General features: G+C 53.3%; 1 protein-coding gene across 4 annotated transcripts in view; it reads right to left on the bottom strand.

The window, feature by feature from the left end:
* Positions 1–24,507, bottom strand: part of LTBP2 (latent transforming growth factor beta binding protein 2) — a 106,453-nt gene that overhangs the window by 74,108 nt on the left and 7,838 nt on the right. For all 4 annotated transcript variants that reach the window (XM_045448227.1, XM_045448228.1, XM_045448226.1 and 1 more), the window contains exons 2-3: positions 24,138–24,208; positions 9,605–9,854 (exon numbers count right to left, since the gene is read on the bottom strand). In XM_045448227.1, coding sequence (XP_045304183.1) covers positions 9,605–9,854; positions 24,138–24,208 — 321 coding nt within the window. The remainder of the gene's footprint in view (positions 1–9,604; positions 9,855–24,137; positions 24,209–24,507) is intronic.

Here is a 24,507-nt window from a genome sequence, read left to right on the forward strand (position 1 = left end):
GCACCCAGAGGCCTGAGCTTGGCATCTCCACCAACCCAGAGGTGTCTGCACTGGGCTGAATATTCCTTCTTCGTGATCTCTGTTGGGACCACCAGGCCTAGAGGCAAAGCATAGCCAGAATGCATGTCTCGGGCTGCATCTGCCCAGAGTCTGTATCTTTTTGTTATTCATGCACGGCTAGCCAAGACCCCACCCAAGCCCTGAGCTCTCTGGGTCTCAGGTACGTGTGTGGGTCAAGGAGGTGCATATTAACACTCTAAATGGCCCCAGGGGTCCACCCCAATGTTACCATTTCAGAGAAATCTAGAAGGGACCTCAGCAGCCATGCCCAGTTATAGAGCACTGCTTTGAAGTAACATACTTTGTGGGGGAACTGCGAAACATCTCCCTCTTGAGAAGAAGCCAGGTTCGGGGTCACTGCACACAGCGGCACAGGTTGTGCACTGCACAATTCTTGGAGTGCCTATCATAGAGACTGTGAGGTGACGGACATCTCCTGTTGTATCCAGTTAGGGAAATGTCCAGCACAGGATAGCCTGTCTCACTCCTCTCCCTGGTGGGAATGGAGCGCTTCAGACTTAGCCATTACCGCCAAGCAGTCTGCTGGGCAGTGCCGAGGGACCCTGCAGAAAAACCTTAATGTGGCCCATCTCCACTTGTAGAATCCCCTACAAGCGGCAGGGAGAGGGGCGTGGGCAGTAAAGGAAGCGCTTGGCTGAGACACAGATTTTTTTTCTGCTCTCCTCAAAAAGCAGCAGCAGGGCTTCTGGGATTTCAGACTTGGGAAAATAATACCCTCTCCGTTTGTTCTGGCTGGAGGCCCACAGTGAGCATCTCCCTCTGAGCCCTCCCTCTTCCAAACCCACAAGTCCAGGGAGAGGGGGTGGTTCATGGGGCTCGTTTAAGGCCCAAGAGGCAGAAGCAGCTAGAAGAACAGCCCCTTCACAGCTGCCACAGTCCTGTACCAGGCCTCCTCAGAGTCTGCTAAGTCCGGCTCTGCCCCGACCTAGTCACCATTAGGAGAGAAGCATTGCCCTAGGCCCACCTTGGCTCCAGAGCTTCCAGGCCATGGGGCAGAGACAGGGCAGGTTCCCACCTGCTGGGAGGACCGGGAGATCCCCTTCCTGATCAATGACATGCTAGGGGATGGGCTGAGTGTCAGCTCAGAAGGGAACGGACGCAAGACCATCTTTCTTGGCTCCAGATAGCAAGAGGGGATGCATTGCAATAGGGGTGTTCATTCAGTAGCTATTTATTGAGGGCTTACTGTATACCAAGCACTGCTCTAGGATATCGGGATATGTCAGTTAACAAAGCAAGATCCTTGCCCTTGAGAAGCTCACATTGCAGCTGGGAAAAAAACAGACGATAAATACTAAACATAACAAATAATTAACTTAGAAAATAGAAAATAAAAAGTACTATGAAAATAAAAAGTAAAGAAGATGAGAAGAGTCTCAGATTGGGGGTTTACAATATTAGGTGATAGGGAGCTAGGAGATGTCTCCCTCCCAGAAGAAACCGGGTCCAGGATTGCCACATACAGCTGCACGGGCTGTGCACTGCACAACTGTTGGGGAACCCGTCAGAGACACTGTGCTCTGTGCCGTGAAGTACATCTCCTGGTTTGTATCCAGTGGCTAAGGTTAACCCTAAGGTGAAAACCTTAGTGGTCAGGAAGGGCCTCAATGAGGAGCTTCTCCTGAAAAGTAACCCATGCACAAATAGGAGACATAAGAAAATACCCCAGCTCACTGTCAAGACTGGTAGTCAACAACATTAACCAGCATTTGCAAAAAACATTACGGTTCACAACGCAATCTTTTGCCCGCAATGTTCTTGTTAATCCTGACAACATCCCAGTGAGGAAAGAATTATTTGTTCCTATTTTGCAGATAGAGACAATAAGTCTTAGTGAAGTTAAGTGGCTAGCCCAAGCCACAAAGCTACTTAGTGTCCTCGCCAGAAAGAAAATTGGGTCTCCTGCTTCTAAGTCCTTTGAAAATAGTGTATCCAAGGCCCTCAGGGTTGGGGAAGTCCAGAAAAACCCCAGGGGGCAAGCTTGGGGCTCAATGTTAGAAAAACAAATCAGAAAAAAATAAGGCTAAAAAAAAAAAAAAAAGAAAAGAAAAGGAAAAAAGGAAAGATGACACTCAGTCCCCAGAGGTCTCAAAAGCCTGACTCAGACAGGATCGTAGGGTTGAGTTAACCTAACAGGTCTGCCACTGCATGGCTGTGAGGAAGGGGTGACACAGCATGAAAGATGCAGGCTGCTTAACCCCACTGCAGCCTTGCCAAGGAGAACTTGAGGCCAGAGTGTCACGGACAGCTAAGGTCTGCCCCAGGGAAGGCATCATGTGTCCCTGTCACGATCTCGGAAATACGTAAAAGGGGAGTAAGCTCATTTCACCATCTGGGACAGGAAATGACCAAGCTGGAGGCCAGAATCTAGACCGTTAGCTCGACCTCAGAGAAGACCCACTCTATGTCTCTGATTTACAAACGTGGAAACTGAGGCCCCGGAGGGCAAAGGAGTTTTCCAAGGCCTTCTAGCATGAGTCAGTCCCTCATCATGTCCCAGGGGAATTGGAGAATGGTCTTGGGTCCAAGGGGCCTTGAATGAGGGAGGAGGGAGGGCAGAGGGTCATGTCGCCCAAAGGAGCCAGCAGAGGGCACGTGACAGCTTGTCAGAGCCCAGAGCAGAGGAGGGGAGTGGGTGGGAGGTGGTTGGAGCAGCAGGCAGGCTCAGGGGACCCTGGCAAGCCTTCAGAGTGGCCCAGAGTCAGGATCTCCTGGGTTCCCAGAACAGACCCCTAACCCAGCTGCCGAGCTTTGTCGTGCCTCCGTTTCCCTATCTGTAAGTCTAGACAGTGGGGTGGAGGAAAGCCCATCCTGGCAAGTGGGATGTGTCACACTGATTTGTCATAGATAAGGTTATTTATTGGACCTCCCGTGTGCCAGGCACCCCACCGATCCCTCCACATACATTATTTCAATGGATTTTCTCAACCCTCCTATGAGATGGGCATCAGTTTTCCCATTTCAGAGCCAAAGAAACTGAGCTGCAGTGAAGTAAAGTGACTTGCATAACTAGTTTGTGAGGGCACCAGGGTTTAAATTCGGCCTGGCTCCAAAACCCAGCACTCTCCTGAGACACACGTTGGCTGCTTCCTCGCACCTGCTCGGCTCTTTCCGTTCCCAGCTGCCCTCACCCCAGCTACCTAGTTTCTGGTTCTGGGTCATCGGTCTCCTCTTTGCCGTTCTGTCAGGCAGCGGGTGCTGCCTTTGCCCCCAGGCAGGGAGCCCGGGTCTCCCCTGCGGTGGCTCTTGGTGCAGTGATCTACTTGGGCAGAGAGCACCCCTTGGGAGCTGAGACCCTGCACCCACCAGAGGAGGCCCAGGCAAGGCCTGGGAGTGAAGGGGGAAGCACTCCCATGGGAAGTCTGTGGGCGCAGTCTCAGCACCAGCAGGTTAAAGGTCACAGATCAGGAAGTGCCAAGGGGGGCCCAGGTAGAGAGGTGGGGGCTGAACAATTCGAGGGTCCTGCCCTGAGGAGGCGAGTCCTATAACCAAACACACGCACCCACGTGTGCTCAGTGGCCTGGTTCTCACCGCTGAGGCTGGGCCTTCAGCAGGGGCTGGCTGCTACCTGCCCTTCCTCCCTCTCCCGCAGGCAGAAGCCCGGAGAGGCCCGGCACAGGCCCGCATTTCAGGCCAGGCTGGGGGAGTGCGGACCAGTGACCTCACCTCTCTGAGCTTCGTCAACAGAACGGCACAGAGCTGTGACGGGTACATGAGATGACTGGGTGGAGACCCGAGCCTGTCCCTCAGCACGTGTTCACCTATCCCCATTCTGGGCCAGTTGTGTTCGGGTGCTGGAGGTGTGGCAGCAAGAACGCAGATAAAGCCCCCTGCCCTCCTGGACCTGGCCTTTTTACCGGGATAAGAAAAACAATAAGCCAAACAAATAAGTAAAACACAGAAGACATTAGTGCAGTGGAACAAAATCTCTGGGGTTGGGGTAAGGAGGGAGGGTTAGGGAGTGTGCAGGTTTAAATCAGGTGAACAGAGGACCCCACTGAGAAGAGAAGGGCTGAAGGGGGAGGAAGCGAGCCATGTGAGGATCTAGAAGGAGTGTTTGATGTGGTTTGAATTGTACCCCTCACCAAATGTGCTGAAGTCCTAACCCTCATCCTATAATTGTGACCTTATTTGGATATGGGGTCTGTGCAGACGTAATCAGTTAGGTTTAGACGAGATTATACTGGATTAGGGCGCACCCTAAATTCAATGACTGGTGTCCTTATAAGAAGGACACCACACACACACACACACACACACACACACACACAATCAGGCCATGTGATAACAGAGGCAGAAATTAGTATGAGGCAGCTATAAGCCAAGGGACCCCAAAGATTGATGGGAGCCACCAGATGCTAGAAGAGAGGCATGGAACAGATTCTCTCTCAGGAGGAACAACCCTACTGACATCTTGACTTTGGATTTCTGGCCTCTTGAACTGGAAGAGAATAAATTTCTGTTGTTTTAAGCCACAGTTTGTAGTAATTTGTTATGGCCACTCTAGGAAATATTAACATGGTATCCCTAGGGGGTGGGGGGATAGCAAGTGCAAAGGCCCTGAGGTAGGTGCACCTCTGGCATATTTGAGGAAGCACCAGTTGGCCAATGCGACAGAAGCAGAGTGAATGAGAGTAATGGATGGTCAAACCTGACATCAGAGATGTCAGAAAGGTTTTGGGGGCCAAATCGTGTAGGGCTGCCCTGTGGCAAGCCCTTGAAAAGGGGAGTTGTTGCACTTCAGATGGAGGGGCCCAGCTGGAATGGGCTGCGGTGGGTGGGTTTGGTTGGCCCCCATGATCTTTGTCCCCTAGTGTTACACTTTTGAATACGTTACATTAAATGACAAAAGGAATGACACCCACATGACACTGTACGTTAACTACACTGGAATTAAAATTAAAAAAAAAAAACTAAATGGCAAAGAGAAATCATGGTAGCAGATGGAATTAAGGTTGCTAATCAGCTGACAAAACAGCTGGGTTACCCAGGGGGGCCCAGTGTTTAAACGTGGAGGAAGGAAGCAGACAAATCAGTGAGAAAGAGTCAGCCAAAGAGGGAGGTAGAGGGGAGATTCAAAACGTGAAGAGTTCACGTGCCATTGCTGGTTTGTAAGATAGGAAGGTGGCCACAAGCCAAAGAGTGTAAATGGCTTCTATATGCTAAAAACGGCCCTCAAGTGACAGATAGCAAGAAACAGAGACTTCAGTCCCACAACTGCAAGGAACTAAATTCTGCCAACAACCCGAATGAGCAAGGAAATGGATTTTCCCCTAGGGCCTCCAGGAACTGAGCCCGCTGACACCTTGACTTTAGCCTGGTGAGACCGGAGTCAGATGTTTGACTTATAGAGCTGTAGGATAACGCATCTGCATTGTGTTAAGCTGCTGGCTTGTGACAATCTGTTATGGCAGCCGTAAGAAACTAATACGGTGGATTAAGACGTGGGGTGTGTGGACAGGAGATCCAGGAGAGAGAGACAGAGAGACAGAGAGAGACCGGGTTAGTAAAAAGAAGGTGAACTCTAGCTGCCTTCTGGGGGAGCAGCCAACGGACAGCCGCTACCATGGGGCCCACAGTTTCCCAGACCTCTCCCCCCCCACCCCCACTTAGCACTGTCCTCCAGGCCTGTTGTTGCCCAAGGAGTGAGCAAGACTGCTTAGAATGTCCCCAGAGCCCAGCTTCTAGGTCCTTGGGTCAGGCTAAGGAGCAAACCCAATGGAGGTGCCTCCCATTCTGAGAAATGTGACACCTCGCTCAGCCCCCTCTCCCATAGGGCTCCCCTCCTTACCATAAGGACGGTCCCGGTGGAAGAAACAAGCCAGCCAAACCCACTATGGGTGCTGCTGTGGGATCTGCTGGTCCCAGCTCCTCTGAGGCTGGCCTGGGCCTCTGGCTGCTCCCCAGAGCAGGTCTATGCACACATGCATGCACCCCACGTTTTGTCTGCTCTTTGCCACCCACGTCCCCACAGCAGAAAGAACCAGCCTGCTGATGGCTAACCTACACTGAGGACTAACTCTCAGGCACTCGACTAAGTGCTCTGCATACCCGGTCTCATTTGGTCCTTTCTGCAATCCTATCAGGTGGGGACTATTGACTCAGATTACTTAGGATTCTTGCCTAATGTCACACAGCTGATGAGTCGTAAATCCAGAATTGGACCCCCCAGGATTGTCTGAGCCCAAAGCCCAGGCTGGACCCTCACTATTCAAGGTGTGGTCCATGGACCAGCGGCATCAGCATCACCTGAGGCCACGTTAGCGATGCTTTCCCCAGACCTGCAGCATGTTAACAAAGTTCCCAGGTGGTGCACCTGCCCGTTGCAGCCTGAGAAGCGTGGATGTAAAGCGCTCTTCCGTGGCTGGCTGGTCTGTCCCAGGTGGTTGTAACCACCCCTGCCCCACCTCTTCAGACCTGTCCCCAGCTGCCTGGCTCCTGCTCCCCAGGTCGGGCAGGCCCTCTGACCAGCCTTGGGGAAGGTCTCGGACCTGGGTCTCGGAGGGAGTCTCCAGGCCCCTGCAGCCGGCCCAGGCCACAGCTGGACGACCTCCATCCACGTCTGCCTCTGCATAGGGCGAGCTGCTGCTGCTGCTGCTGCCCTAGACGCTCCTGGCCCCTCCCTTTCGACTTCCTTCGGGAACACACGTCTCTTGGCCTCTGTCTGGTGTATTCCTGAAGGGGGTTTCCCGGACATCACCAATCCTTGCAGTGTCTCCCCTCCCCAGATATTTTGGGCCCCTCTCTCACTTCTAGAGTGCCCCCTGCTTCATGCCAGTCCCTCTATCTGGACACCAAGGGCCTGTGCAAGTTGCCATCAGGAAAGAGGCCAAAGGCTGCTTGGGGAACCTAGCCAAGCTCACAGGAAATGTCTGACACCACCAGGCAAGCAGGATTTGGCCTCTCAAAGCAAAACACAGCTGGGCCGACAGCGGGCCACTCGGACTTTCCCAGATTTCATGGCACTGAGGTCCCGGGGCAGAGACAGAGAGACTGGGCCGGCCTGGAGGCTGTAGCTCATTCACGACCACACGGTAGCCCCTGGCCAGGGAGGCTGTGAGGCTCGAAGAGGACGTCCCTGCCGTGGGCCATTGACCTCACTGTGGGCCCTCGCCCTCCACGGCCTCTCGCACACATGGATCCTTTGCTGGGAGATGGAAGGCTCGTGTAACCCAGCCTCCTCCTCTCCCCAGCACTGGGCCTCATCCGTCTATTCATTTCGCTCACATACGTTGAGCACCTGCAGCGAGCCAAGCACAGTATTGGGTACCAAGGACACATCCATAGGAGAGCAGGACACAGTCCCTACTCTCAGGGAGCTTCTGGTCCAGTGAGCAGATGAACGGACTGTCCCGAGGGAGAGTGTGAGGTGCTCCACCCGGAAGCACAGAGCCTCACCTCTTCCTGTACTCAGAGCAGCACAGGGGCTGGTGTGTTGGTTCCAGGTACAAGGCGAGGAGCCAATGCTGGGTGGACGCTTTCTAGGTGACTCTTCAGTTTGGACCCAGTGAAGCAAATGTGGACTGAGCATTTTCTGTAAGTGAGGACTGTGGGAGGAGCTTTGCGGGAGATCCAAAGAAGGAGAGACGGAGTCACTGCCTTCCAGGGCCCAGGCCACACAGTCTGATTGCAGACACAGGGCACAGATCCACAAGGGATGCGTTGCAGGGGGTCAGAGAGCTGGGCGGAAGTGATCAGAGGGCCTTTTGGAGAAAGTGGGACTGGGCCTTGAATAGCAGGGGCGGGATGGGCTGGCAAGATGGGGCAGGGGATGTTGAACAGCTCTGACGCCAGAGTACAACGGACAGCATGGCAACTATCCCCCATCCCAGCTCGTGCGTAACAACAGGGATTCCGTGCATTATAAAACGAACGAGCCCTGCAAGCCAAAAGAGAGCTTGCTGGTGAATTCCAGGCTGGAAGGACTCTACTCCCATCCTGCTCTGGGCTGACTCTGGAGCTTGTACCTCTGGTGTTCTTCCAGATGCCTTCACACCAGGCCCACCTACCTTGCATCAACAGCTGGGACCAACCATAACAAGGCTCAGGCCCTGTCCACCTGCTCACAGCCAATCCCAGGTCATTCACTCTGCTTCCTATGTTGTCTACCTGGCCACTAGAGGCCTTGGCCAAAGGGTGTGGCTCTTCTGGTTTTGATTTGGATCTCCCTAGACCTCAGCCTCAGTCTATCCTTGTGCTCTTTGTGCTTCTGGCTGCCCTGGGAAACTACCTGCCTGGGTGGTTGGGGCTCTGGACCCCTACCTTACTGAGACCCTGGTTGCCTCCCCCTTCCGAGTTTCTGGACGATCTCAAGCGCCTTTCCTTTCTCTCCTGAGCTTTTCTGCTGGGGCCCTGATCTTGAGGTCAGCCTCCTCTCCCTGGTTCTCCTGGCCTCCCAGAGGACCGCTCCTTTTTCCCCTTAGTTCAGCAAGACAGGGTTGCAACATTTCAGAAAGAACATCTTAAGTAGGAAGCGAATGGAAAAACGAGCCTGAAAAACCAAAAGGAAAACACAGCCCCCTAGAAATGGACCAGTTTACAGAGTTCAGATTTCCTGTCCAGAGCTGGAAAAAGTCTAGCCAGGTTGGCTGGTAAGCAGGCCAGGGAATCCTGCCCATGAACATTCCCCTCACCCCACATGCTCCTTCTCTTCCCCTTCAAGGAGAGAGGTTACTGCTGAGCAGTGAATGAACTGAAGGGTTTCTTCAGGCAGAGGGGTCCTTCCTGCCATGGACCATAGGCAGAGCAGGAGGTGGAGGAGGAAAACATTTTTTTTTTTTTTAATGTTTATTTATTTTTGAGAAAGAGAGACAGAGCGTGAGTGGGGGACGGGCAGAGCGAGAAGGAGACACGGAATCTGAAGAAGCAGGCTCCAGGCTCAGAGCTGTCAGCCCAGAGCCCAACTCGGGGCTCCAACTCACAAACTGTGAGATCATGACCTGAGCCAAAGTTGGACGCTCAATCGACTGAGCCACCCAGATGCCCCAGAGGAAAACACTTATAAAGAGTTTACTATGTGGCAGCCACTGTTTTAAGCACTTTCTTCATATTAACTAACTTAATCCTTACAACCATTCCATGCTTGTGGTTATCATCATTTGTCCCCGCCTCACTGACGAGGAATCAGAGAGGTAAATAACTTGCCTAAGGCCACGCAGCCAGGAAGGGGCCATGCCAGGATTCGAAACAAGAGGGCCCGGGTACATGCCCTCCTCAGCTTTCTCCCAGGACTGGAGGGTAGAGATTCCACTTCCCACCTCTCCTGGCCACCCCAGCCTGAAAAAGCCTGTGCCAACCCCAACACCCACTTTTTTGCTCCCTGCACCTCCGGTCAGGGCAGGGAAAGGGGAAGAGAGCAGGGGGGAGGGAAGGAAGGATAACTCTGGTCTTCTCCACCGAGGTCTTCACCCAACGGTCCTAAGGAAGATATCCCGAGAGAGAGAGAGAGAGAGAGAGAGACAGACAGAGAGACAGACAGAGAGAGAGACTTGCCCCTGGACCCGAGGTCCCAATGAGGACTTACCTGGCCGGCGGCAGCTGCGAGGCCAGTGAGCGTGTTCTGGGTGTCGTGGTGCTTTCTCTGGCTGCACTGCTCCTGCGTGGGTTGGGTGACCCCTCGGCTGAGCGTCGGGGCGCTGGCCTCGAGTTCTGGGGGTCAAATTCCTCCTCGGGAATGACCTCCTCGCAGCGGGCTCCCCGGAAGCCGGAGCGGCACACGCAGAGCTGGGGCCGGCTACAGGATCCCCGGTTCTGGCAGGGTGGCTGGCACACAGCTGGGGAGACAGGGAGAGGGATGAGGGCAGGGGCCCGGGCGTCCTGACACTTTCCTGGCTGGTGCTGCTTGGGCTTCCCCACTCAAGCAGAGAGCCTGACTCTGGCCTCAGAAGGCTCCCTGGGCCCATTTGTCCCCGCCTCCCCCCTCCGGTCCCCAGGGCGAGGTTCCCCTGTCATCTCTGAACAGCCAAGGAGACACCGAATGGCCAAAGGCGTGAGGCACTTGACATCGTATGGTACATTTGTGCTCACTTCTGGTTGTCTGTCTCTCCTCCCAGACTGAAAGTCCCAGAGGGCAGATGTTTTGTTTTCTTCCCTCCGGCCGCCCCAGAACTTGGAATAGAGACTGTCACAGAGTAGATTCTCAATAAACAAACAAACAAACAAACAATGAATGAACGAATGAGTTTCTTTCATGGGAAAGGGCTCAACACTGGCCTGAAAGTCAAGGGGCAGGGGGGAGGTTGAGTTGTTGGGGTTTTTCTGTCTTCCGTGAGCTGCGTGATCTTGATCTCATTGAGCCCCAATTTCCTCATGAATCACATGAAGGGCAGACTGAGGAGGCTGGGGGCATCCTAAGGGTCTCTCAAAGACATCTTCAGCATTGATAGTCTCTCTTCTTCCTCTTTGGAGAGCATCTGCTCTCAAGCTCCTCACCTTCCTTAGCAAGTGGTAGAACTCCTGCCCGAAAGCAGGAAGAATTCTGGCTCCTGGGCCCTGGATCCAGCCTGGGGGCAAAGTGGGGCTGGACCGGGGCCCCTTCCTCTGAGCTGGTGCTGTGCAGCAGCCACTGGCCCCCCAGAGCCATGACTTTTCACTGCCCTTCATCACCTGGCCAAATCTGGAGTCCCCTCCAGTGACTAGCAGTCATGGGAGAGAGAGTCCCATGCAGAGGTACACATCGGGATGCGGGGCCCTGCATGGGGAACACGAACACAAAAGAACCCAGGAGAGCATGGTTAGGCTCACGTTGGATCCTCTAAACCCAAAGTCGCCTCTATCTGTCACTCATTCACTCAACAAATATTTGCTGAGCCCCTACTAGGCACCGGGGACAATGTCTTTGTCTATGTGGAGCCCACAGTCCAGTGGGGGGGGGACCAACAGGAAATAAGAAAATACCATAACATTGCTTCGGGCAGTATCTCAGGCTGTGAAGACAATTAAACAGGGCGATGCGGTGGCCCATGCGTGACTTTAGATGGGGAGATCAGGACAGGTCTCTCTGAAGAGCCGGCCACAACGGATACAAAGGAGGTAGATAGGCCAAGGTCTTCCAGGCAGACAGACAGCCAGGCACATCCAAAGCTCTGGGGGCTGGCGGGAGCAGGGTACGTTCGAGAAAGTGCCAGAGGTCCAGGGAGGCTGGGGTCTGGTGATAGGGGAGAGCATGCAAGGTCAGGGAAATAGAGGCAGATCACGCAGACCCTCGTGGGCCTCAGTTATTCTAAGTGCATTAAAATCCCAGGCACCACGACACAGATCCTGAGCCTGGGATTTCCTGAGCTGTACTCTTCTTTCTGAGAACAGGCCTGGAGTCCACACGAGGGGCCAGTCTGAATAAATCTCTCCAAAATTCCACTTGGCCCATGCCACCTCCCTCTCGGAGACACTCACTGGCTCCCGGGCGCCTCCAGAGATCAGCACTGAACACTTTCCCCCATCTGATCCCCCTCTAACAATCAATCCCTCTAAATTAATCCTCGGTGGCCAGAACGGCCTGTGGGTGTGGCTCTCTCTTCTTTCTGCCTCTGTGTGTACTGCGGCCCCTCCCTGGAACTCTTTCCAATTCCTCTCCACTTAACCTAAGTCCTACCGTTCCCTCAAGGCGTCTTCCCCATCCCTGATGACCACCTCGAGCTAGTGCACCCTCCTGTGAGCAACTAGGACTGGCACTCACCGTGCACACCGCTCAGTGGGCATGCTGCCGTCAGCATGATGGGTGTTCACGTACGTGGCCCAATTCCCCATGGATTCCTGTGATCAGCTCCTGTGACTGTCCCTTAGACCTCTTTGCATCCTTAGCCCTAGTATACGCACACCGATGACAGATTCTTTTTTATTAAGGCAGCTACTATCTATTGAGTGTTTACACTATGCCAGGCACAGTACTTCACATATATGATCTCATTTAACCCTAACAACAATCCTTTGAAGCAAGGGTGATTATGATTCTCATTTTACAAATAAGGCCTCAAGCCCAGAGAGGGTAAAAACTTGCCCGAGGTCACCCAGCTAGTCAGTGGTAGATCTAGGATTCGAATCCAGGTCTGTTTGACTGCAAAGCCCAGGCTCTTTCCTCCCCACTGCTTTCCAGTGGGGCTGGTACGGTCCTTCCTCCCTACCATTTCTGAACCTCTACCTGGAGCTGCTGATGAAATGAAGGGATCTGGTGGCTTCAAGTCAGCCACCGAATGCACCTTTGCAGGTGGTGGAGACTTCAGGACCCTGTCCCTCTCCAGAGCCCACACAGTAAATCTTAGATGATGATGGACCACGTTTACCAGTTCATGCATTCATTCAGTGAACATTCATAGCGGGCTCACTAGGTGCGAGGCCTGTGGCAGAAAGAAACAATCTCTCATGCATGAAGTGTATTGTTTCATATGGAAGCCAAGAGATAGGTCATGTGATAAATGTCAGCCAGATCCTCGAACCCAGGCTGAGGCAAGGAGAAGGGAAAGTCACGGAAGGCTTCCTGGAGGAGGTGGTGCTGCTCAGAGACACAAAGGATGTGTTGATCGGGCATCATGTCAGTCAAGGGCAATCTGCCTACTCAGGAGAGAGTGGGGAAATACAGGTCTTACTTCAGGATTCCAACCATGAGCTGAATCCTGTTGCCAGAGCATTTCCTGAGTGCCTCAGCATCACTTCCTGGCAGGCCCCTGGCCTCCAGATAAACAGACCATGTCAGAAGATTGACCCTGAGCGCTTCCCCAAACACACACTGCCACAGTGGCAAGATCTGGGCCTATCTCCTGGCTGCCATTCTGGGGACTTGGCCCCCACCTGACCACCCACCAGTCCCCGTCACCACCACCCCAGAGACCAGCCAGGCAGCCAAACCAAGGTCAGTGAACACTGCGGAAGCAGGTTTGTCCAGGGCAGGTCTTGGCCCTGCTTTAGTTTTGAGAGGAAGTAAAAAGGGAAGGCCTGAGTGTTTTCCCATGAACACCGCAGGGCGCCTAGTCTCTCGGACCATCTCCCTGCCGGCTGTGACCAAAGACTGGCCTGGGTGAGAGGAGTGTCACACAGCCTGTCCCAATCCCAGTCTCCCTTCCACCTCTGAGTGGGCAGTCCTTGCCTTAAGACAGCTTTTCAAAACCAGTCTGGCTTCTGTCCTTCTCCTCTTGGGCCCCAGGATGGCCCATCCTTGACTTTAATAATAAGATCTTTCACACTCTAGAAACCCCAGACCTGAAATCCTGCGGGCCTCCCTGTCTCACTTTTATTTTGATTCACCCACTTCTGGTTCTGCCTTATTTGCTACTCTATTCCATCAACAATTGGTGGGCACCCTCCCTTGGCCAGACTGGCTGCCGGGGGGCGGGGGTGGGGGGCACAAAGACAACAAAGCTGGTTCCTGCGTGGAGGAAGCTCTGCCCAAGGGTGGGTTCTCACAACCACAGAAGCCCCTTGCCAGGCAGGGCGTTAAGTCCTCACTGAGGACCGGGGTTGGCCAACCTCGGCTGGTACAATGAACAGCTTATTGAAAATGGGTGGTTGAGGGAAACCATAAAAACAGCACTTATGGATGGATGGATGGAATACCATGGTAAATGAAAGTTCTAAAAGGCTTCCAAGCCAGCCAGGTTGGTTGGCAGAAAAAAACCTGCTGGGGAAGATAACCTGTCTGGATCAACCATTTACAAAACTGCACAGAGGCCCAGATTTGCCAGGTGTCAGGGTTTTGGAGGTTTTGAGCCACCTCTCACTGGTAGACACCATCTACACCCTCTCTTGAGTTGTTTTACATGTTTCAGCGAGATGCAGGGAACTACCTGACCTCCTCACTAAAGGGGTCACGCTTCTGTTCTGAGCGGGGCATTGCCTTATGGGACTGGAGCTGAAACTCCTCTCTTCTCTCTCCACTACCCCCAAAGTCACCCCCAAATGGTTCAAAGTGGTGGTTCCTAGTGCCCATCTGTCAAGGGCACATTCTTATGACCGTTTTTTACTGGTCTGCCATAAAATAAAGAAAATAAAAAAGTTGCCCCGAGTTTTTTTGTAATGCTGTTTTCCCATTTAAAAAGTGTCTTTTATTTTGAGATAATGTCTTTCCTTCTTTTTTTTTTTTGTACTCTATTTATTATTTATATATTTATTTAAAAATTTTTTTATTAATGTTTTCATTTTATTTCTCAGAGTGCAAGTGGGGGAGGGGCAGAGAGAGGGGGAGACACAGAATCTGAAGCAGGCCCCAGGCTCTGAGCTGTCAGCACAGAGCCCGACGTGGGGCTCGAACCCACGAACTGTGAAATCATGACCTGAGCCGAAGTCAGACGCTTAACCGACTGAGCCACCCAGGAGCCCCTTTAATTTATTTATTTTTTAAATGTTTATTTTTGAGAGAGCGCAAGCAGAGGAAGGGGCACAGAAGATTTGAAGCAGGCTCTGCACTGACAGGCTGACAGGAGAGAGCCCGATGTGGGGCTCGAACTCACCAACCGGGCAATCGTGACCTGAGCTGAAGTCGGACGCTCAACCAACTGAGCCACCCCGGAGGTACCCCTAGATGTTCTTTTTATATTAAAAGTGATGGCAAATGGTAGTTTGTATTTCTAACATCCTCACGTGGCAAAATGAAAAGTTGGCCTACTGTACTTCGGTACCTATGAGGTTTTCGGATATTTTACTGGTGCATGAAATCCAGAAGTTTGGGACCCTTCGGCAAGAGTGCTCATGTGTCCTTTTGTTGAAAGGAGACTGAAGCAAAACGTTCCTGTCAAATGAACACAGGTTTCAAAGCTGAAGGATCAGAGAGGAAATCATCCCTGTCAGAACGGGCCGATGGCAGGGCCTGCTGCATAAAGCAGAAAAGGAAATGCCAAGGGCCCCGGGGCAGGCAGCTCCATGCAGTGTTGCGAGAATTTTAGGAGACAAAACTCCCAGCCATGGCCAGCCGGGAAGTCTTTATGTTTTGCTCTTGGAGCCTCCTCTCTCCCACTTTTCCACAGGAGCAGAGATCATGCTTTATACTTGAGAAATTAACCAGGATGGGGTACATGGCTTTCGTGAGTATTCATTGATTATTGGTAAAAAGGTTGTCAATCATGATGCCACGAAGGGCACAGCCAGCACCCCCCCCACCCCCCACCCAGAAGCCAGCATCCTCAGACAACCAGCAAGCAAGGCTGTTTCAGCCTCCCCGGTGCTCACTCCCCATTGCCAGTCCTTAGCCATTCATAATTTGGGCTTCTCCTGAACCCTTGCTTTTCCACACTCTCCTGGCACTCTCTTCCTCACTGAGGATTGGACATGTGGAAAGTTTCAACTTTGGGAGTTCAGCTCTGTGCAGTTAGCAGGATGCCGAAAGAGAGGGGAATAAAAAGAAAACTCCTGAAATTGCTTTGAAAGTAAGAAATAGAAGGCATCGTTCCCTCCAACCCCCATCTTCTGGCTGTGCCCCTTCTCCCTTCACTCCGCTCCAGAACAGTCGAGCTGAGGTTTGCTCAGATTTTCCACACAAACCCCTGCCTCTGGGAGGAGACCAAACTCAGAATGGGCAGGCCCGGGGGGATTCTGGAAATAGCTCTCGCCGTGTGGCCTTACTCCTGCTCTGAGCCTCTGATCAGCTACTTGGTAGCAGAAAGAACATGAGGCTGGGAGTCAGAAGGGTTTGGTTTGACCCCGGCTCAGCCACATCCCTGCTCTGTGACCTTGGACTCGTCTCATCTCAGCGAGATGCCTCAACCGGTGCCTCAGTGATCTCTTCTATAAAAGGGGGCTGATAATTCCTGCCTCAAAGAGTCATGTGAGTCTCAAGAGAGATCGTGGGTGTGGAGGGGCACTGCACTCTCTACAGCTGCGCGACGCAACAGTCTAATGCTGCAGCCACAAGCTGTATGAGGTTATTTAACATGAAATTGATTAAAATCAAATAAAATGTAAAATTCGGTTCCTCAGTCACAGAAGCCACAGTTCTGGTGCCTCTTGTCTGGGAGATGAGCCTTGGCTGCAGGTCAGACTCTGGGCCCAGCACCCCCTCACCTGAAGCTCAGTTGCTCCCCAGATTAAACCTCCATTTTCCCTAAAATCCGTGTCAGTGGGACACAAAGAACCTACCCACTAAATTACCGATCCCTCCCTCAGGACAGGGCCCTGTCCCCTTCTACATCCAGAGGCCTTTGCAGACAGGACAGTCTCCTCCCCACCCTCAGTGTTTATCTCAGCCCTGCCCTGGGCGCCCCAACTTAGGCCCTCACCCAGAGGTTTTGGTTGGCCCTGGAATTCTCTTACAGGGGGTGGGGTGTCCACTATGGCTTGAGCAGTTTCTCCATAGCCTTGACCTTTGCTTTCCACAGAAAGGGACCTTGATTGTCAGAGATCTCTGAGGCAAGGAAATCCCCGTCGGGTCCCCAGATGATTTCAGAGTCCACCTAGGCCCTGTCCATACCCGAGCTCTGCCCGGCGGCTGTGTCTCCAGGCCCCAATCTGGGCCCTGAGACCCCAGGCTGTGGGAAAAGTCAGGTCCTCAAGGACTTGCCCGGCTCCCGCCGCAGCTGTTCTCGGGACGGCTGGAAACAGCACTGGGGCTCAGGGGCCAGCCAAGCACCCGGCTCCAAAATAGCAGTTGTGTTCACATAAAAGCCTCTAATGAGAGAAAGATGCCGTTCTTGGCCCCTCGTGTGCTCTTTGCAGACGCCGTCTGGCAGGCCAAGCGGGCCTCTACCGTTTGGCGGCCAGAGGGGAGGAAGGGGAGGTGTGAGTCAGACCTTGGCCCCCAGCCCCTCGGCATGGACCGCCCTGCTAATTGCATTAACAAATGCCACAACGCTGGGCCAGTCAGGGGCAGGAGGCCAAGGGCAGAGAGCAGGCCCAATTCCCACCGGCTCCAGCAGGCATGAGGAGGGAGACCACTGGGCAGGGCTCACGGCCCAGGGCTCAGGCCTGGGTTTGTCTCCAGCTCCTGCGCCAAAGCAGAAGAGTTACCCCACTATCCCTGCAGCCCCGGGGCCTTGTCTGAGAACAGGCAGGGTTTGGAGGTGTCAGTGCCAGAGGGGCCTCTGGAGAGGAGAGAAGGATGGGATGGGGCCCCAGGACAGCCTCCAACAGGGATGAGCCCAGGGACCAGCCTTTTCCAGGGGAGTAGCTTCGGGGCATGGAAGAGAGTTCTGTGGTTGACCATGAAGCCCACCACGCTGTTCTCCAAGAGCACCAGATCCCTGCCCAGGACCCAGGAAGATCAGGAGGCGGGGAATACACCACTCCTGCTTACAATTCAGCCAAGGTCACGGCAGAAGCACGGAGGGGAGAACAACCTTGCAGTCAGAGACCTGTGTTCAGATTCTGCGGGACTTTAGCTCACCTCTGTGAGCCTCAGTGTCATCTAGAAAATGGTCACACATCCAACATTTACTATTTACCTAGGATGGTAAGCAGGACAGACGTTGTCCTTTCCTTCATGGAGCTTCCAACTTAGAGAGTCACAAAACAAGTAAACACATAAATAGGAAAACCCAAATCAAGGTATGAGTCATGGAGGGGAAAAAGTCAAGGGGGCTAGGATCCAGAATAACAAGGCTGGTGTGGGCAAGCCCTGACGGAAGGGTTAGGGGAGCTCCTCTGAGGAGAGGCACTTGAAACAGAGATGGGAAAGATGACAAGGAGCTGGCTGCATAGAGAGAGAAGGAAAAGCAAACAGAGCAGCATGTTCAATAGCCTGGAGGATGTGTATTCCAGGAACCCAGGCTGGATTCGGTGAGCCGGGGGAGTTCTGGGAGACGAGGCTGGGTACACCGCGGCAGGAAGGAGTGAACAGAGATGTGTTATGATATGGTTTATGGAGAAAGACCCAGAGAGTGGGGAGAGCAGCCAGCAGGCTGCAGCAGTCACCCGGGAGCCCATACTGGCTCCTTAGACTGGAGAGGCAGCAGGGGCAGCAGGGAGAAGCAGACAGGCCCCCGAGGGATTTAGGAAGTGAAACAAAGAGGGCTCAGTGAGGGGTGTCCCGGATGGCCCCCAGATATCTGACTCGAGCATTCAGGTAGATGTGGATGGCTTTAAACAGGGTGGGTAACACCTGGGCAGGAGAGCTGGCAGAGGGAGTGAAACGACGAGCTCCTTTTGGACCAGTTGAGGGTGGGGATGTCTGGAGAATATCAAGAACAGATGTTGAGTAGGCATCACGACAAAGGAGTCTGGAGGTCAGAAAAGAGGTCTGGCTGAAGACGTCTATATAAATCTGGGTGTCGTCAGCCCAGAGATAATGCTTCCATCCATGGGGATACATGAGATCATTCTAGGAGCAGTACAGCGAGAAGGAAGTGGACCCAGGATTCAGTCCTGGGGAACCCAATGTTTAGTCACTGGGTAGAGGACAAGCCACAGCCAGGGACAGAAGAGGGAGCACAGCAGAGAACACACGATGACCACTCACAGGGTCAAGGGGGTGAAATGTTTAGTGTGGTCCCTGGCTATAACAGAGCATGGTTGCTATTATTGTTGTGTGTTTGTTGACAGTTAAGAGTGCCTACTAGGGCTCAATAATGGGGGACGACTAATGTTTGGGTTGGCTCCCATGGGCTCTCTCTTTGCGGGGGAGATTTCGAAGATCTGTGGAAAGTCTTGGGGAATCCCAGCATTAAGATGGGCGCCTGGCTGGCTCAGTCAGTTGGGCGTCCAACTTCCACCTAGGTCATGATCCTACAGCTTGTGGGTTCGAGACCTGTGTCAGGCTCTGTGCTGACAGCCCAGAGCCTGGAGCCTGCTTCCGGTTCTGTGTCTCCCTCTCTCTCCATCCTGCCCCCACTCGCCCTCTGTCTCTCTCTCTAAAATACATAAACATTAAAAAAAAATTTTTTAATAAAAAAAAGAAAAAGAAAAGGAGACTCCAGCCAAGGAGGTGAGAAGAGGCAGCTGGGGATGGCAGAAGGAAGCTACCAGGCTACCCACGTGATCCTTCACCTACTCGGTCCTTTACCACACGTGGACCAGGTAGACACTTCACTGATATCAACAGGACACAACACCTGGCTTCATGATCCCTGGGTAAGAACATCTCCTAAATACTTCTTTGAGCAAAGAGCCTTGGGGGCACATACCTGCCCACCAGGAAAACCTAAGGTACCCGTATATGCTCGGGGGGAGAGATGACGGTCTCTTGCTAGGATTGTACCTTCATGTTAGTTGGGTCTCCACTGAAGTTGTGCGATTATTCCCCTTGGCCACTTCTCACCTTGCTCTCCTCCACTCCTCGCCAACTACTGAGTCTCAGAGAATGGTTCTTCCAGAGACAAGCCACACAGAGGCTCAAAACTGGCTCCTGGAAGTTCCCAACCAGTCAGTGAAGATCCCACCCGTGCTGTGACTCTTTCCCCTAATGTTTGTTCGGCATTTACCATTATGAGGCCCTGGGCTAACTTCTTTACACGTGCCGCTCCTCTTCATTCTTATAACTACTACGGGTGCCATTCTTATCCCTGTTTGGCACGTGGAAAAACTGAGGCTGAGAGCAGTCAGCACAATCCTGGGATGGGCCCTGTATTATTTAGTACATGCTTACTGAGCCTTTTTATATCATGTCCAACGAGCACCTGCCACTGTGCTGCACGCCGAGGGCCTTGAGACACAATCCCTTCTCCCGACATCAAGGCCAAACATGCACGGAGCACAGGGAACATGCCAGGCCTTGAGCTAAACGTTTAACCTGAGTTATCTCATTTGTCTCTTACAACTCTGTAAGGCAGGGACTACTATTAGTCGCCTTTTACAGGTGAGGAAACTGAGGCACAGAGAGCTTACGCATCTCACCCACGGTCACATAGCTAAGTGGCAGAGCTTGCATTTAAACCCAGGTAGTCCGCACAATCTCCTGGATGTGGATTAAAATGACAGCCAAACTTACCAAGTGCCAGGCTCTCTGCACAGACTTGTCATTTATCAGGACCAAGAGTCCTGTCCCTCCAGAGCCAGGCTACCTGGATTCACAGCCAGGCCCTGCCGATTCCTAGGTGCATGGCTTGGGGGAACAGTTAGCCTCATTTGTAAATGGACAGAAAGATCAAATCGAACTTATAGGATTGTGAGGATTAAAAACGAACAACATACGAACAGTACCTGAAATATGGTAATAGCTACAGACTGTTATTATTGTTAATCCTCAAAAACAGCACTGTAGAGATGGTTGCACCCATTTTACGGATGAGGCTTTATGGTAGAAGAGGGCCAGCCACTTGCCTGAAGACGCAGAGCCGGGATTCAAATCCACAACTCCTTGGATTTGGCACCAGAATCCAAAGCACACGCTCTCAACCTTGAACCTTACTGCTTGGTGGTGGTGATGGTGGGGTAACCCACCTAGCCCCCTCAACAGCTACAGGGACTCCTTCTGCCCTCCCCAGAAGAGTCCCAGCCTCTGTGCATTTAGGCTGAGAAAATAATGAGAAATCAAAGAATTCTTCAAAGCTTCTTTCCCCGCATGAGCCTTCAGAAGCCCCCAAAGCTTGTGTGTCTGTTGGGGTGGTGATGGGGGTGAGCCAGTTTGGAAAGGCTGGACAGTCTTCCAAATGCCCCAACTATAAACAGGATCCAGTCAGCCCACACTCTACGGTGCTTCCCCTCAGGAAGGACTTCAGGCAGGCCCCCGTCAGCTGCCTCCACAAATACATAAACACATAAATCCTGGGGCAGAGCTGGCAAAGCCACAAACGGGAAGGCAGAGACCAAGAGCAGAAGAAGAGATTAGAGCCCAACTCTCGACCCTGCCAAGGTGGAGTGAGGAGCTGGGATTCGAACAATGGCCGCCTGCAGACGCAGTGGCTCTCTGAGGTCCAGACACTGGACAGGGAGGAAGGAAGGGGCCGGGCGGCTGGACTGGTATGTCACAGCCACCGAGGATTCTGCGAGAGGAGGTGAGAGGGGACCAGGGTGTGGCCCAGCGGGCAAGGGACATCCCTCCCTGTGCATGGGCAGTGGATTGGACCCACAGATATCTGGGAGAGACCGGGGGACAGACTGAGTCTCCATAGGGTCCTGGGACTAGACTTCATTCTTGGAAGTGAGGGAAGTCCTCCTCGTCCGCCTCCCTCTCCTGCTGGCCAAGGAGGCACCCCACATGTGTGAAAGTGCTAGGGAAGAGTCCCGAGCATTCTCCAGCATTGGTACCCTTGGCTCCAGCCAGGAGGGCAGCTGTGGGGAAGGGAGAGGAAGATACTAACCAACAGGGGGAGGCAGGAGAGAGGCAGCTGACAGGGTGTGGTGCCAAGAGCCCCACATTCTACAGAGCCAACACCCCACCGCCCACGTGGTTCTCGTTAGGCTCTTTAGCAGCAAAACAGCAACAAGAAAACAGTACAAGGCCCAGCTAACCAGCATACAGACCTTCGGTGGGCAAGCCAACCTCCAGTTGGGAAAGGCCCCTGGCAATTCCTCCAGGAGAGCTGCCAGCTGCGTGCCAGGGTCGAGGGGGGATGACCAGGGGAACAGCAGGGCGAGGGGACCCGGAGAGAAATACGGGGGCTGAGGACTCCCAGGGTGGACTGGGGATTTGTCAGCATGCCGGCGCATCCCCCGGCTGGGGACAACTGCACGCACGCGTGTTGGGTCTGACAATCTGCAGACTCCCCCAACTTTTGAGTTTCCAGCGTCAACGCTCCAGCTGGGCGGAGACTGACGCTGGAAAATCATGAACAAGCTAGGAAACTGAGAACCTCCAGGGCTGGAGGGCCTAGAGCGAGGCCCATGCCCAGACCCCTCAGGTAGCTGATGAGAAGCCCACCCCCTCTGAAAGCCACCCCGCTCCAGCTTCGACTCAACTCTCAACAACACTCTCTGCCGAGCTCCCTAGAACATATCAACCCTCCTCCCCATCCCCAATCCTGAATCCCTCCCCAGTCCTCCAGAGGGCCCCAAGGCCCTGATATTCAAAGTGTGGTCCCTGAACCACCAGCAGCACCTGGGAGCTTGCTAGAAACTCAGACTCTCCAGCCCCTTCCCCAGACCTGCTGAGTCAGAATCTGTACTTCAGTAAGATCCCAGAGGAGTCATGGGAACATCCCAGATTTGAGTTAGGGCCCCCAAGGCAAATCTTCCTCTGACTGACTAAACTCTGTTCAGTGGTCTTCAGCCCTGGTGAGAATTGCCCTAGGGTTGTTTTAAAAATATACCAGTGCCCAGGCCCTAGCTTCTAACTCCAAATCTTCTGCTGAGCATAAAGGCACCTGGCTACCCACATCCCTTGTCTCCTCTGCCCAGCGGTGTGGCTGATGTTGAGGCTCAGATCCTCCCCCAGTGAGCCTGTGACCTTACGCAAGCCACCCGAGGCATAATGACATCATCTTATAGTTCTGAAGGAAAAGTGTCTTTCCCCCAACTCTGCCACCAGCCACAGAGGGCCTGTCCTCTGAGAGCCCCACTAATCCAGGCTCCCTGAAAAGGAAAGAATTTTCAGGTGAAAGTTCTGCTTTGCTGTTTGTTTTTGAGCTTGGGGTTTTGGTCTATCTGGAGACCCTTAGAGAGACCCAAGCTTCTGCCTGAGCTTTGCTGTCAGGCTAGGAGAGGGTCAGGGCCATGGAGTTTGAAGCAGAACCAGGAGCTTGGGGAGCCAGTAGGTCCATCCCCACAGAAACAGATGCATGCCCATTTTGTCCCCTGTCATCCCCATCTCGGGAGAGATGAGGGCATCCATCAGGGCTGGGAACGCCACAGGTTTGGTCAAATACCCAGACCATTAGCTGTGACACCCTCGCGCTGAAAAGGGCCTGGGGCTTGTCATTGGGCAGGAAGGGGTTCTGCTGAGAATGAATCTCTGTATCCAGGCTTAGGGCCTGGGAGAAGGTAGTGGCAGGAAGAGACAAGTGAGGCTCCCTGGGAGCTGATGAGTGCTCACGAGGAGCCCTGGGGTGTGGAGGAGAAAGATCCAAGGGGCTCTCTGGAGCCCCCATATGTTTTCACCTGTGAGGATTCCAAATTCCAGAAGGCCCAGCCTCAGCTGGTGTCGGGAGGGAACAATCCCCCACAGAGAAGAGTACGGGGTTCTAAAGTCAAAATGCCTGGATCCAGCCCCAGATCTAGTGCTTGGAGTCGTGTAACCTTGGCCATGTTTCCTAATCAACCCAAGACTCAGCCTCCTTGCCCGTAAGTGGGAATGGTCAGTAAATACCCACTTTACAGGATTATTGAGAGTCTTGATAATGTACGTGAAGGGCTTAGCAAAATGTTAGGCACACAGTGAATGCTCAGCTCTTAGCTAGTAGGAATAGCAGTAGTGATCCCAGTTCACAAGTGTAGAAAGTGAGGCCCACAAAGATAAGGTAAGATAAGACATCTGGCAGCAGGGTCCAGTGATTAAGAAGAGGGACCCCCCCGGAGTCAGGTCACTTGAGCTCAAACCCTGCCATTTCCCGGCCACGTGACCCGGAACCTGCTTGTGACCTGCTTGTGCCTCAGTTTCCTTATTTGCCAAATGGAGAGTAGTACTCCCTGCCCCCCTGGCCATATAAAGTGTAGCTTGCACAAAGCGAGTCCTGTGTAGGGATTGGCTCTTGTCGTTGTCACCGCCTCTACACCACGAAGCCCCTCCGAGAGGCTTAGGCATGGACCCCTGGCTCTTTCTGCCTGGCTCCCTGGTTTCCATGTAACTAAGATGACTCTTCTCTCTTTTCTCTCATCGGGGCCAGCCTGCCAGCTTCAGAGCAGTCTCAAAAGGCTCTCCAGATGTGGGATCAGAGCCTCATCTGACAGCCTCATCCTGGCAGACGCCTGACAGAGGCCAGGACCAGCAGGGCCAGGGGCCATGGCAGGGTGGAGTCCCATGGCACACAATGTGAATGGTGCCCCTAGAAATGTGGGACGCGGAGACTCTGGGGCCAGGCATGTTTTGCAGACTACAGGGGCATGTGGGCACCTAAGGGACCCCGTGGACGGGGCAAGTGGGGCACCGACACAGTGGGGCAGCAGGAAGGGAATGCAGGAAGCTTTGAAAAACAACGGGGGATTTTCTCCGAGAAGTTGTTCCAGCTGGAGGCCTTTTTAAAATCTCCTCCCTTCCACTATAGGCCCCTGGCCTGGCCAACCTCCAGGGAGAGAGGGGGGAGAAGGGTGAATGCGGCAGAGGCACTCACGTTTGATACAGTGGTTGGTGCTGTTCGCCGTCGTCCATCCCGGGCAGCACTGTCCCCCGCAGACATTCCTCCTGCCGGATCAGCAAAACGGGGTCAGCACAGGGTGCTCAGAGTGGTACTCTTCACAGAGCTGCTTTGGTGGTCCCGCCCTCTACTGGCAGGGCCTTGGGGAACACTGCCAGGCTGGCCACACTGTCCCCCTTCTCTGGGGAGTCCACATGGCCCAGGGGTAAGCACTTTGACATCCTGCAGATCTAACACTGGTTCCTGACTGCCATTCTCTGAGTGATCTTGAGAAACTCCACTCCCTCCATCAGGATGATGGACATAATAATACCTGCCTAACTGGGTGGTTGTCATGATTAAACGA

The sequence above is a fragment of the Leopardus geoffroyi genome, chromosome B3 (assembly GCF_018350155.1).
Source record: "Leopardus geoffroyi isolate Oge1 chromosome B3, O.geoffroyi_Oge1_pat1.0, whole genome shotgun sequence".
Classification (NCBI taxonomy): domain Eukaryota; kingdom Metazoa; phylum Chordata; class Mammalia; order Carnivora; family Felidae; genus Leopardus; species Leopardus geoffroyi.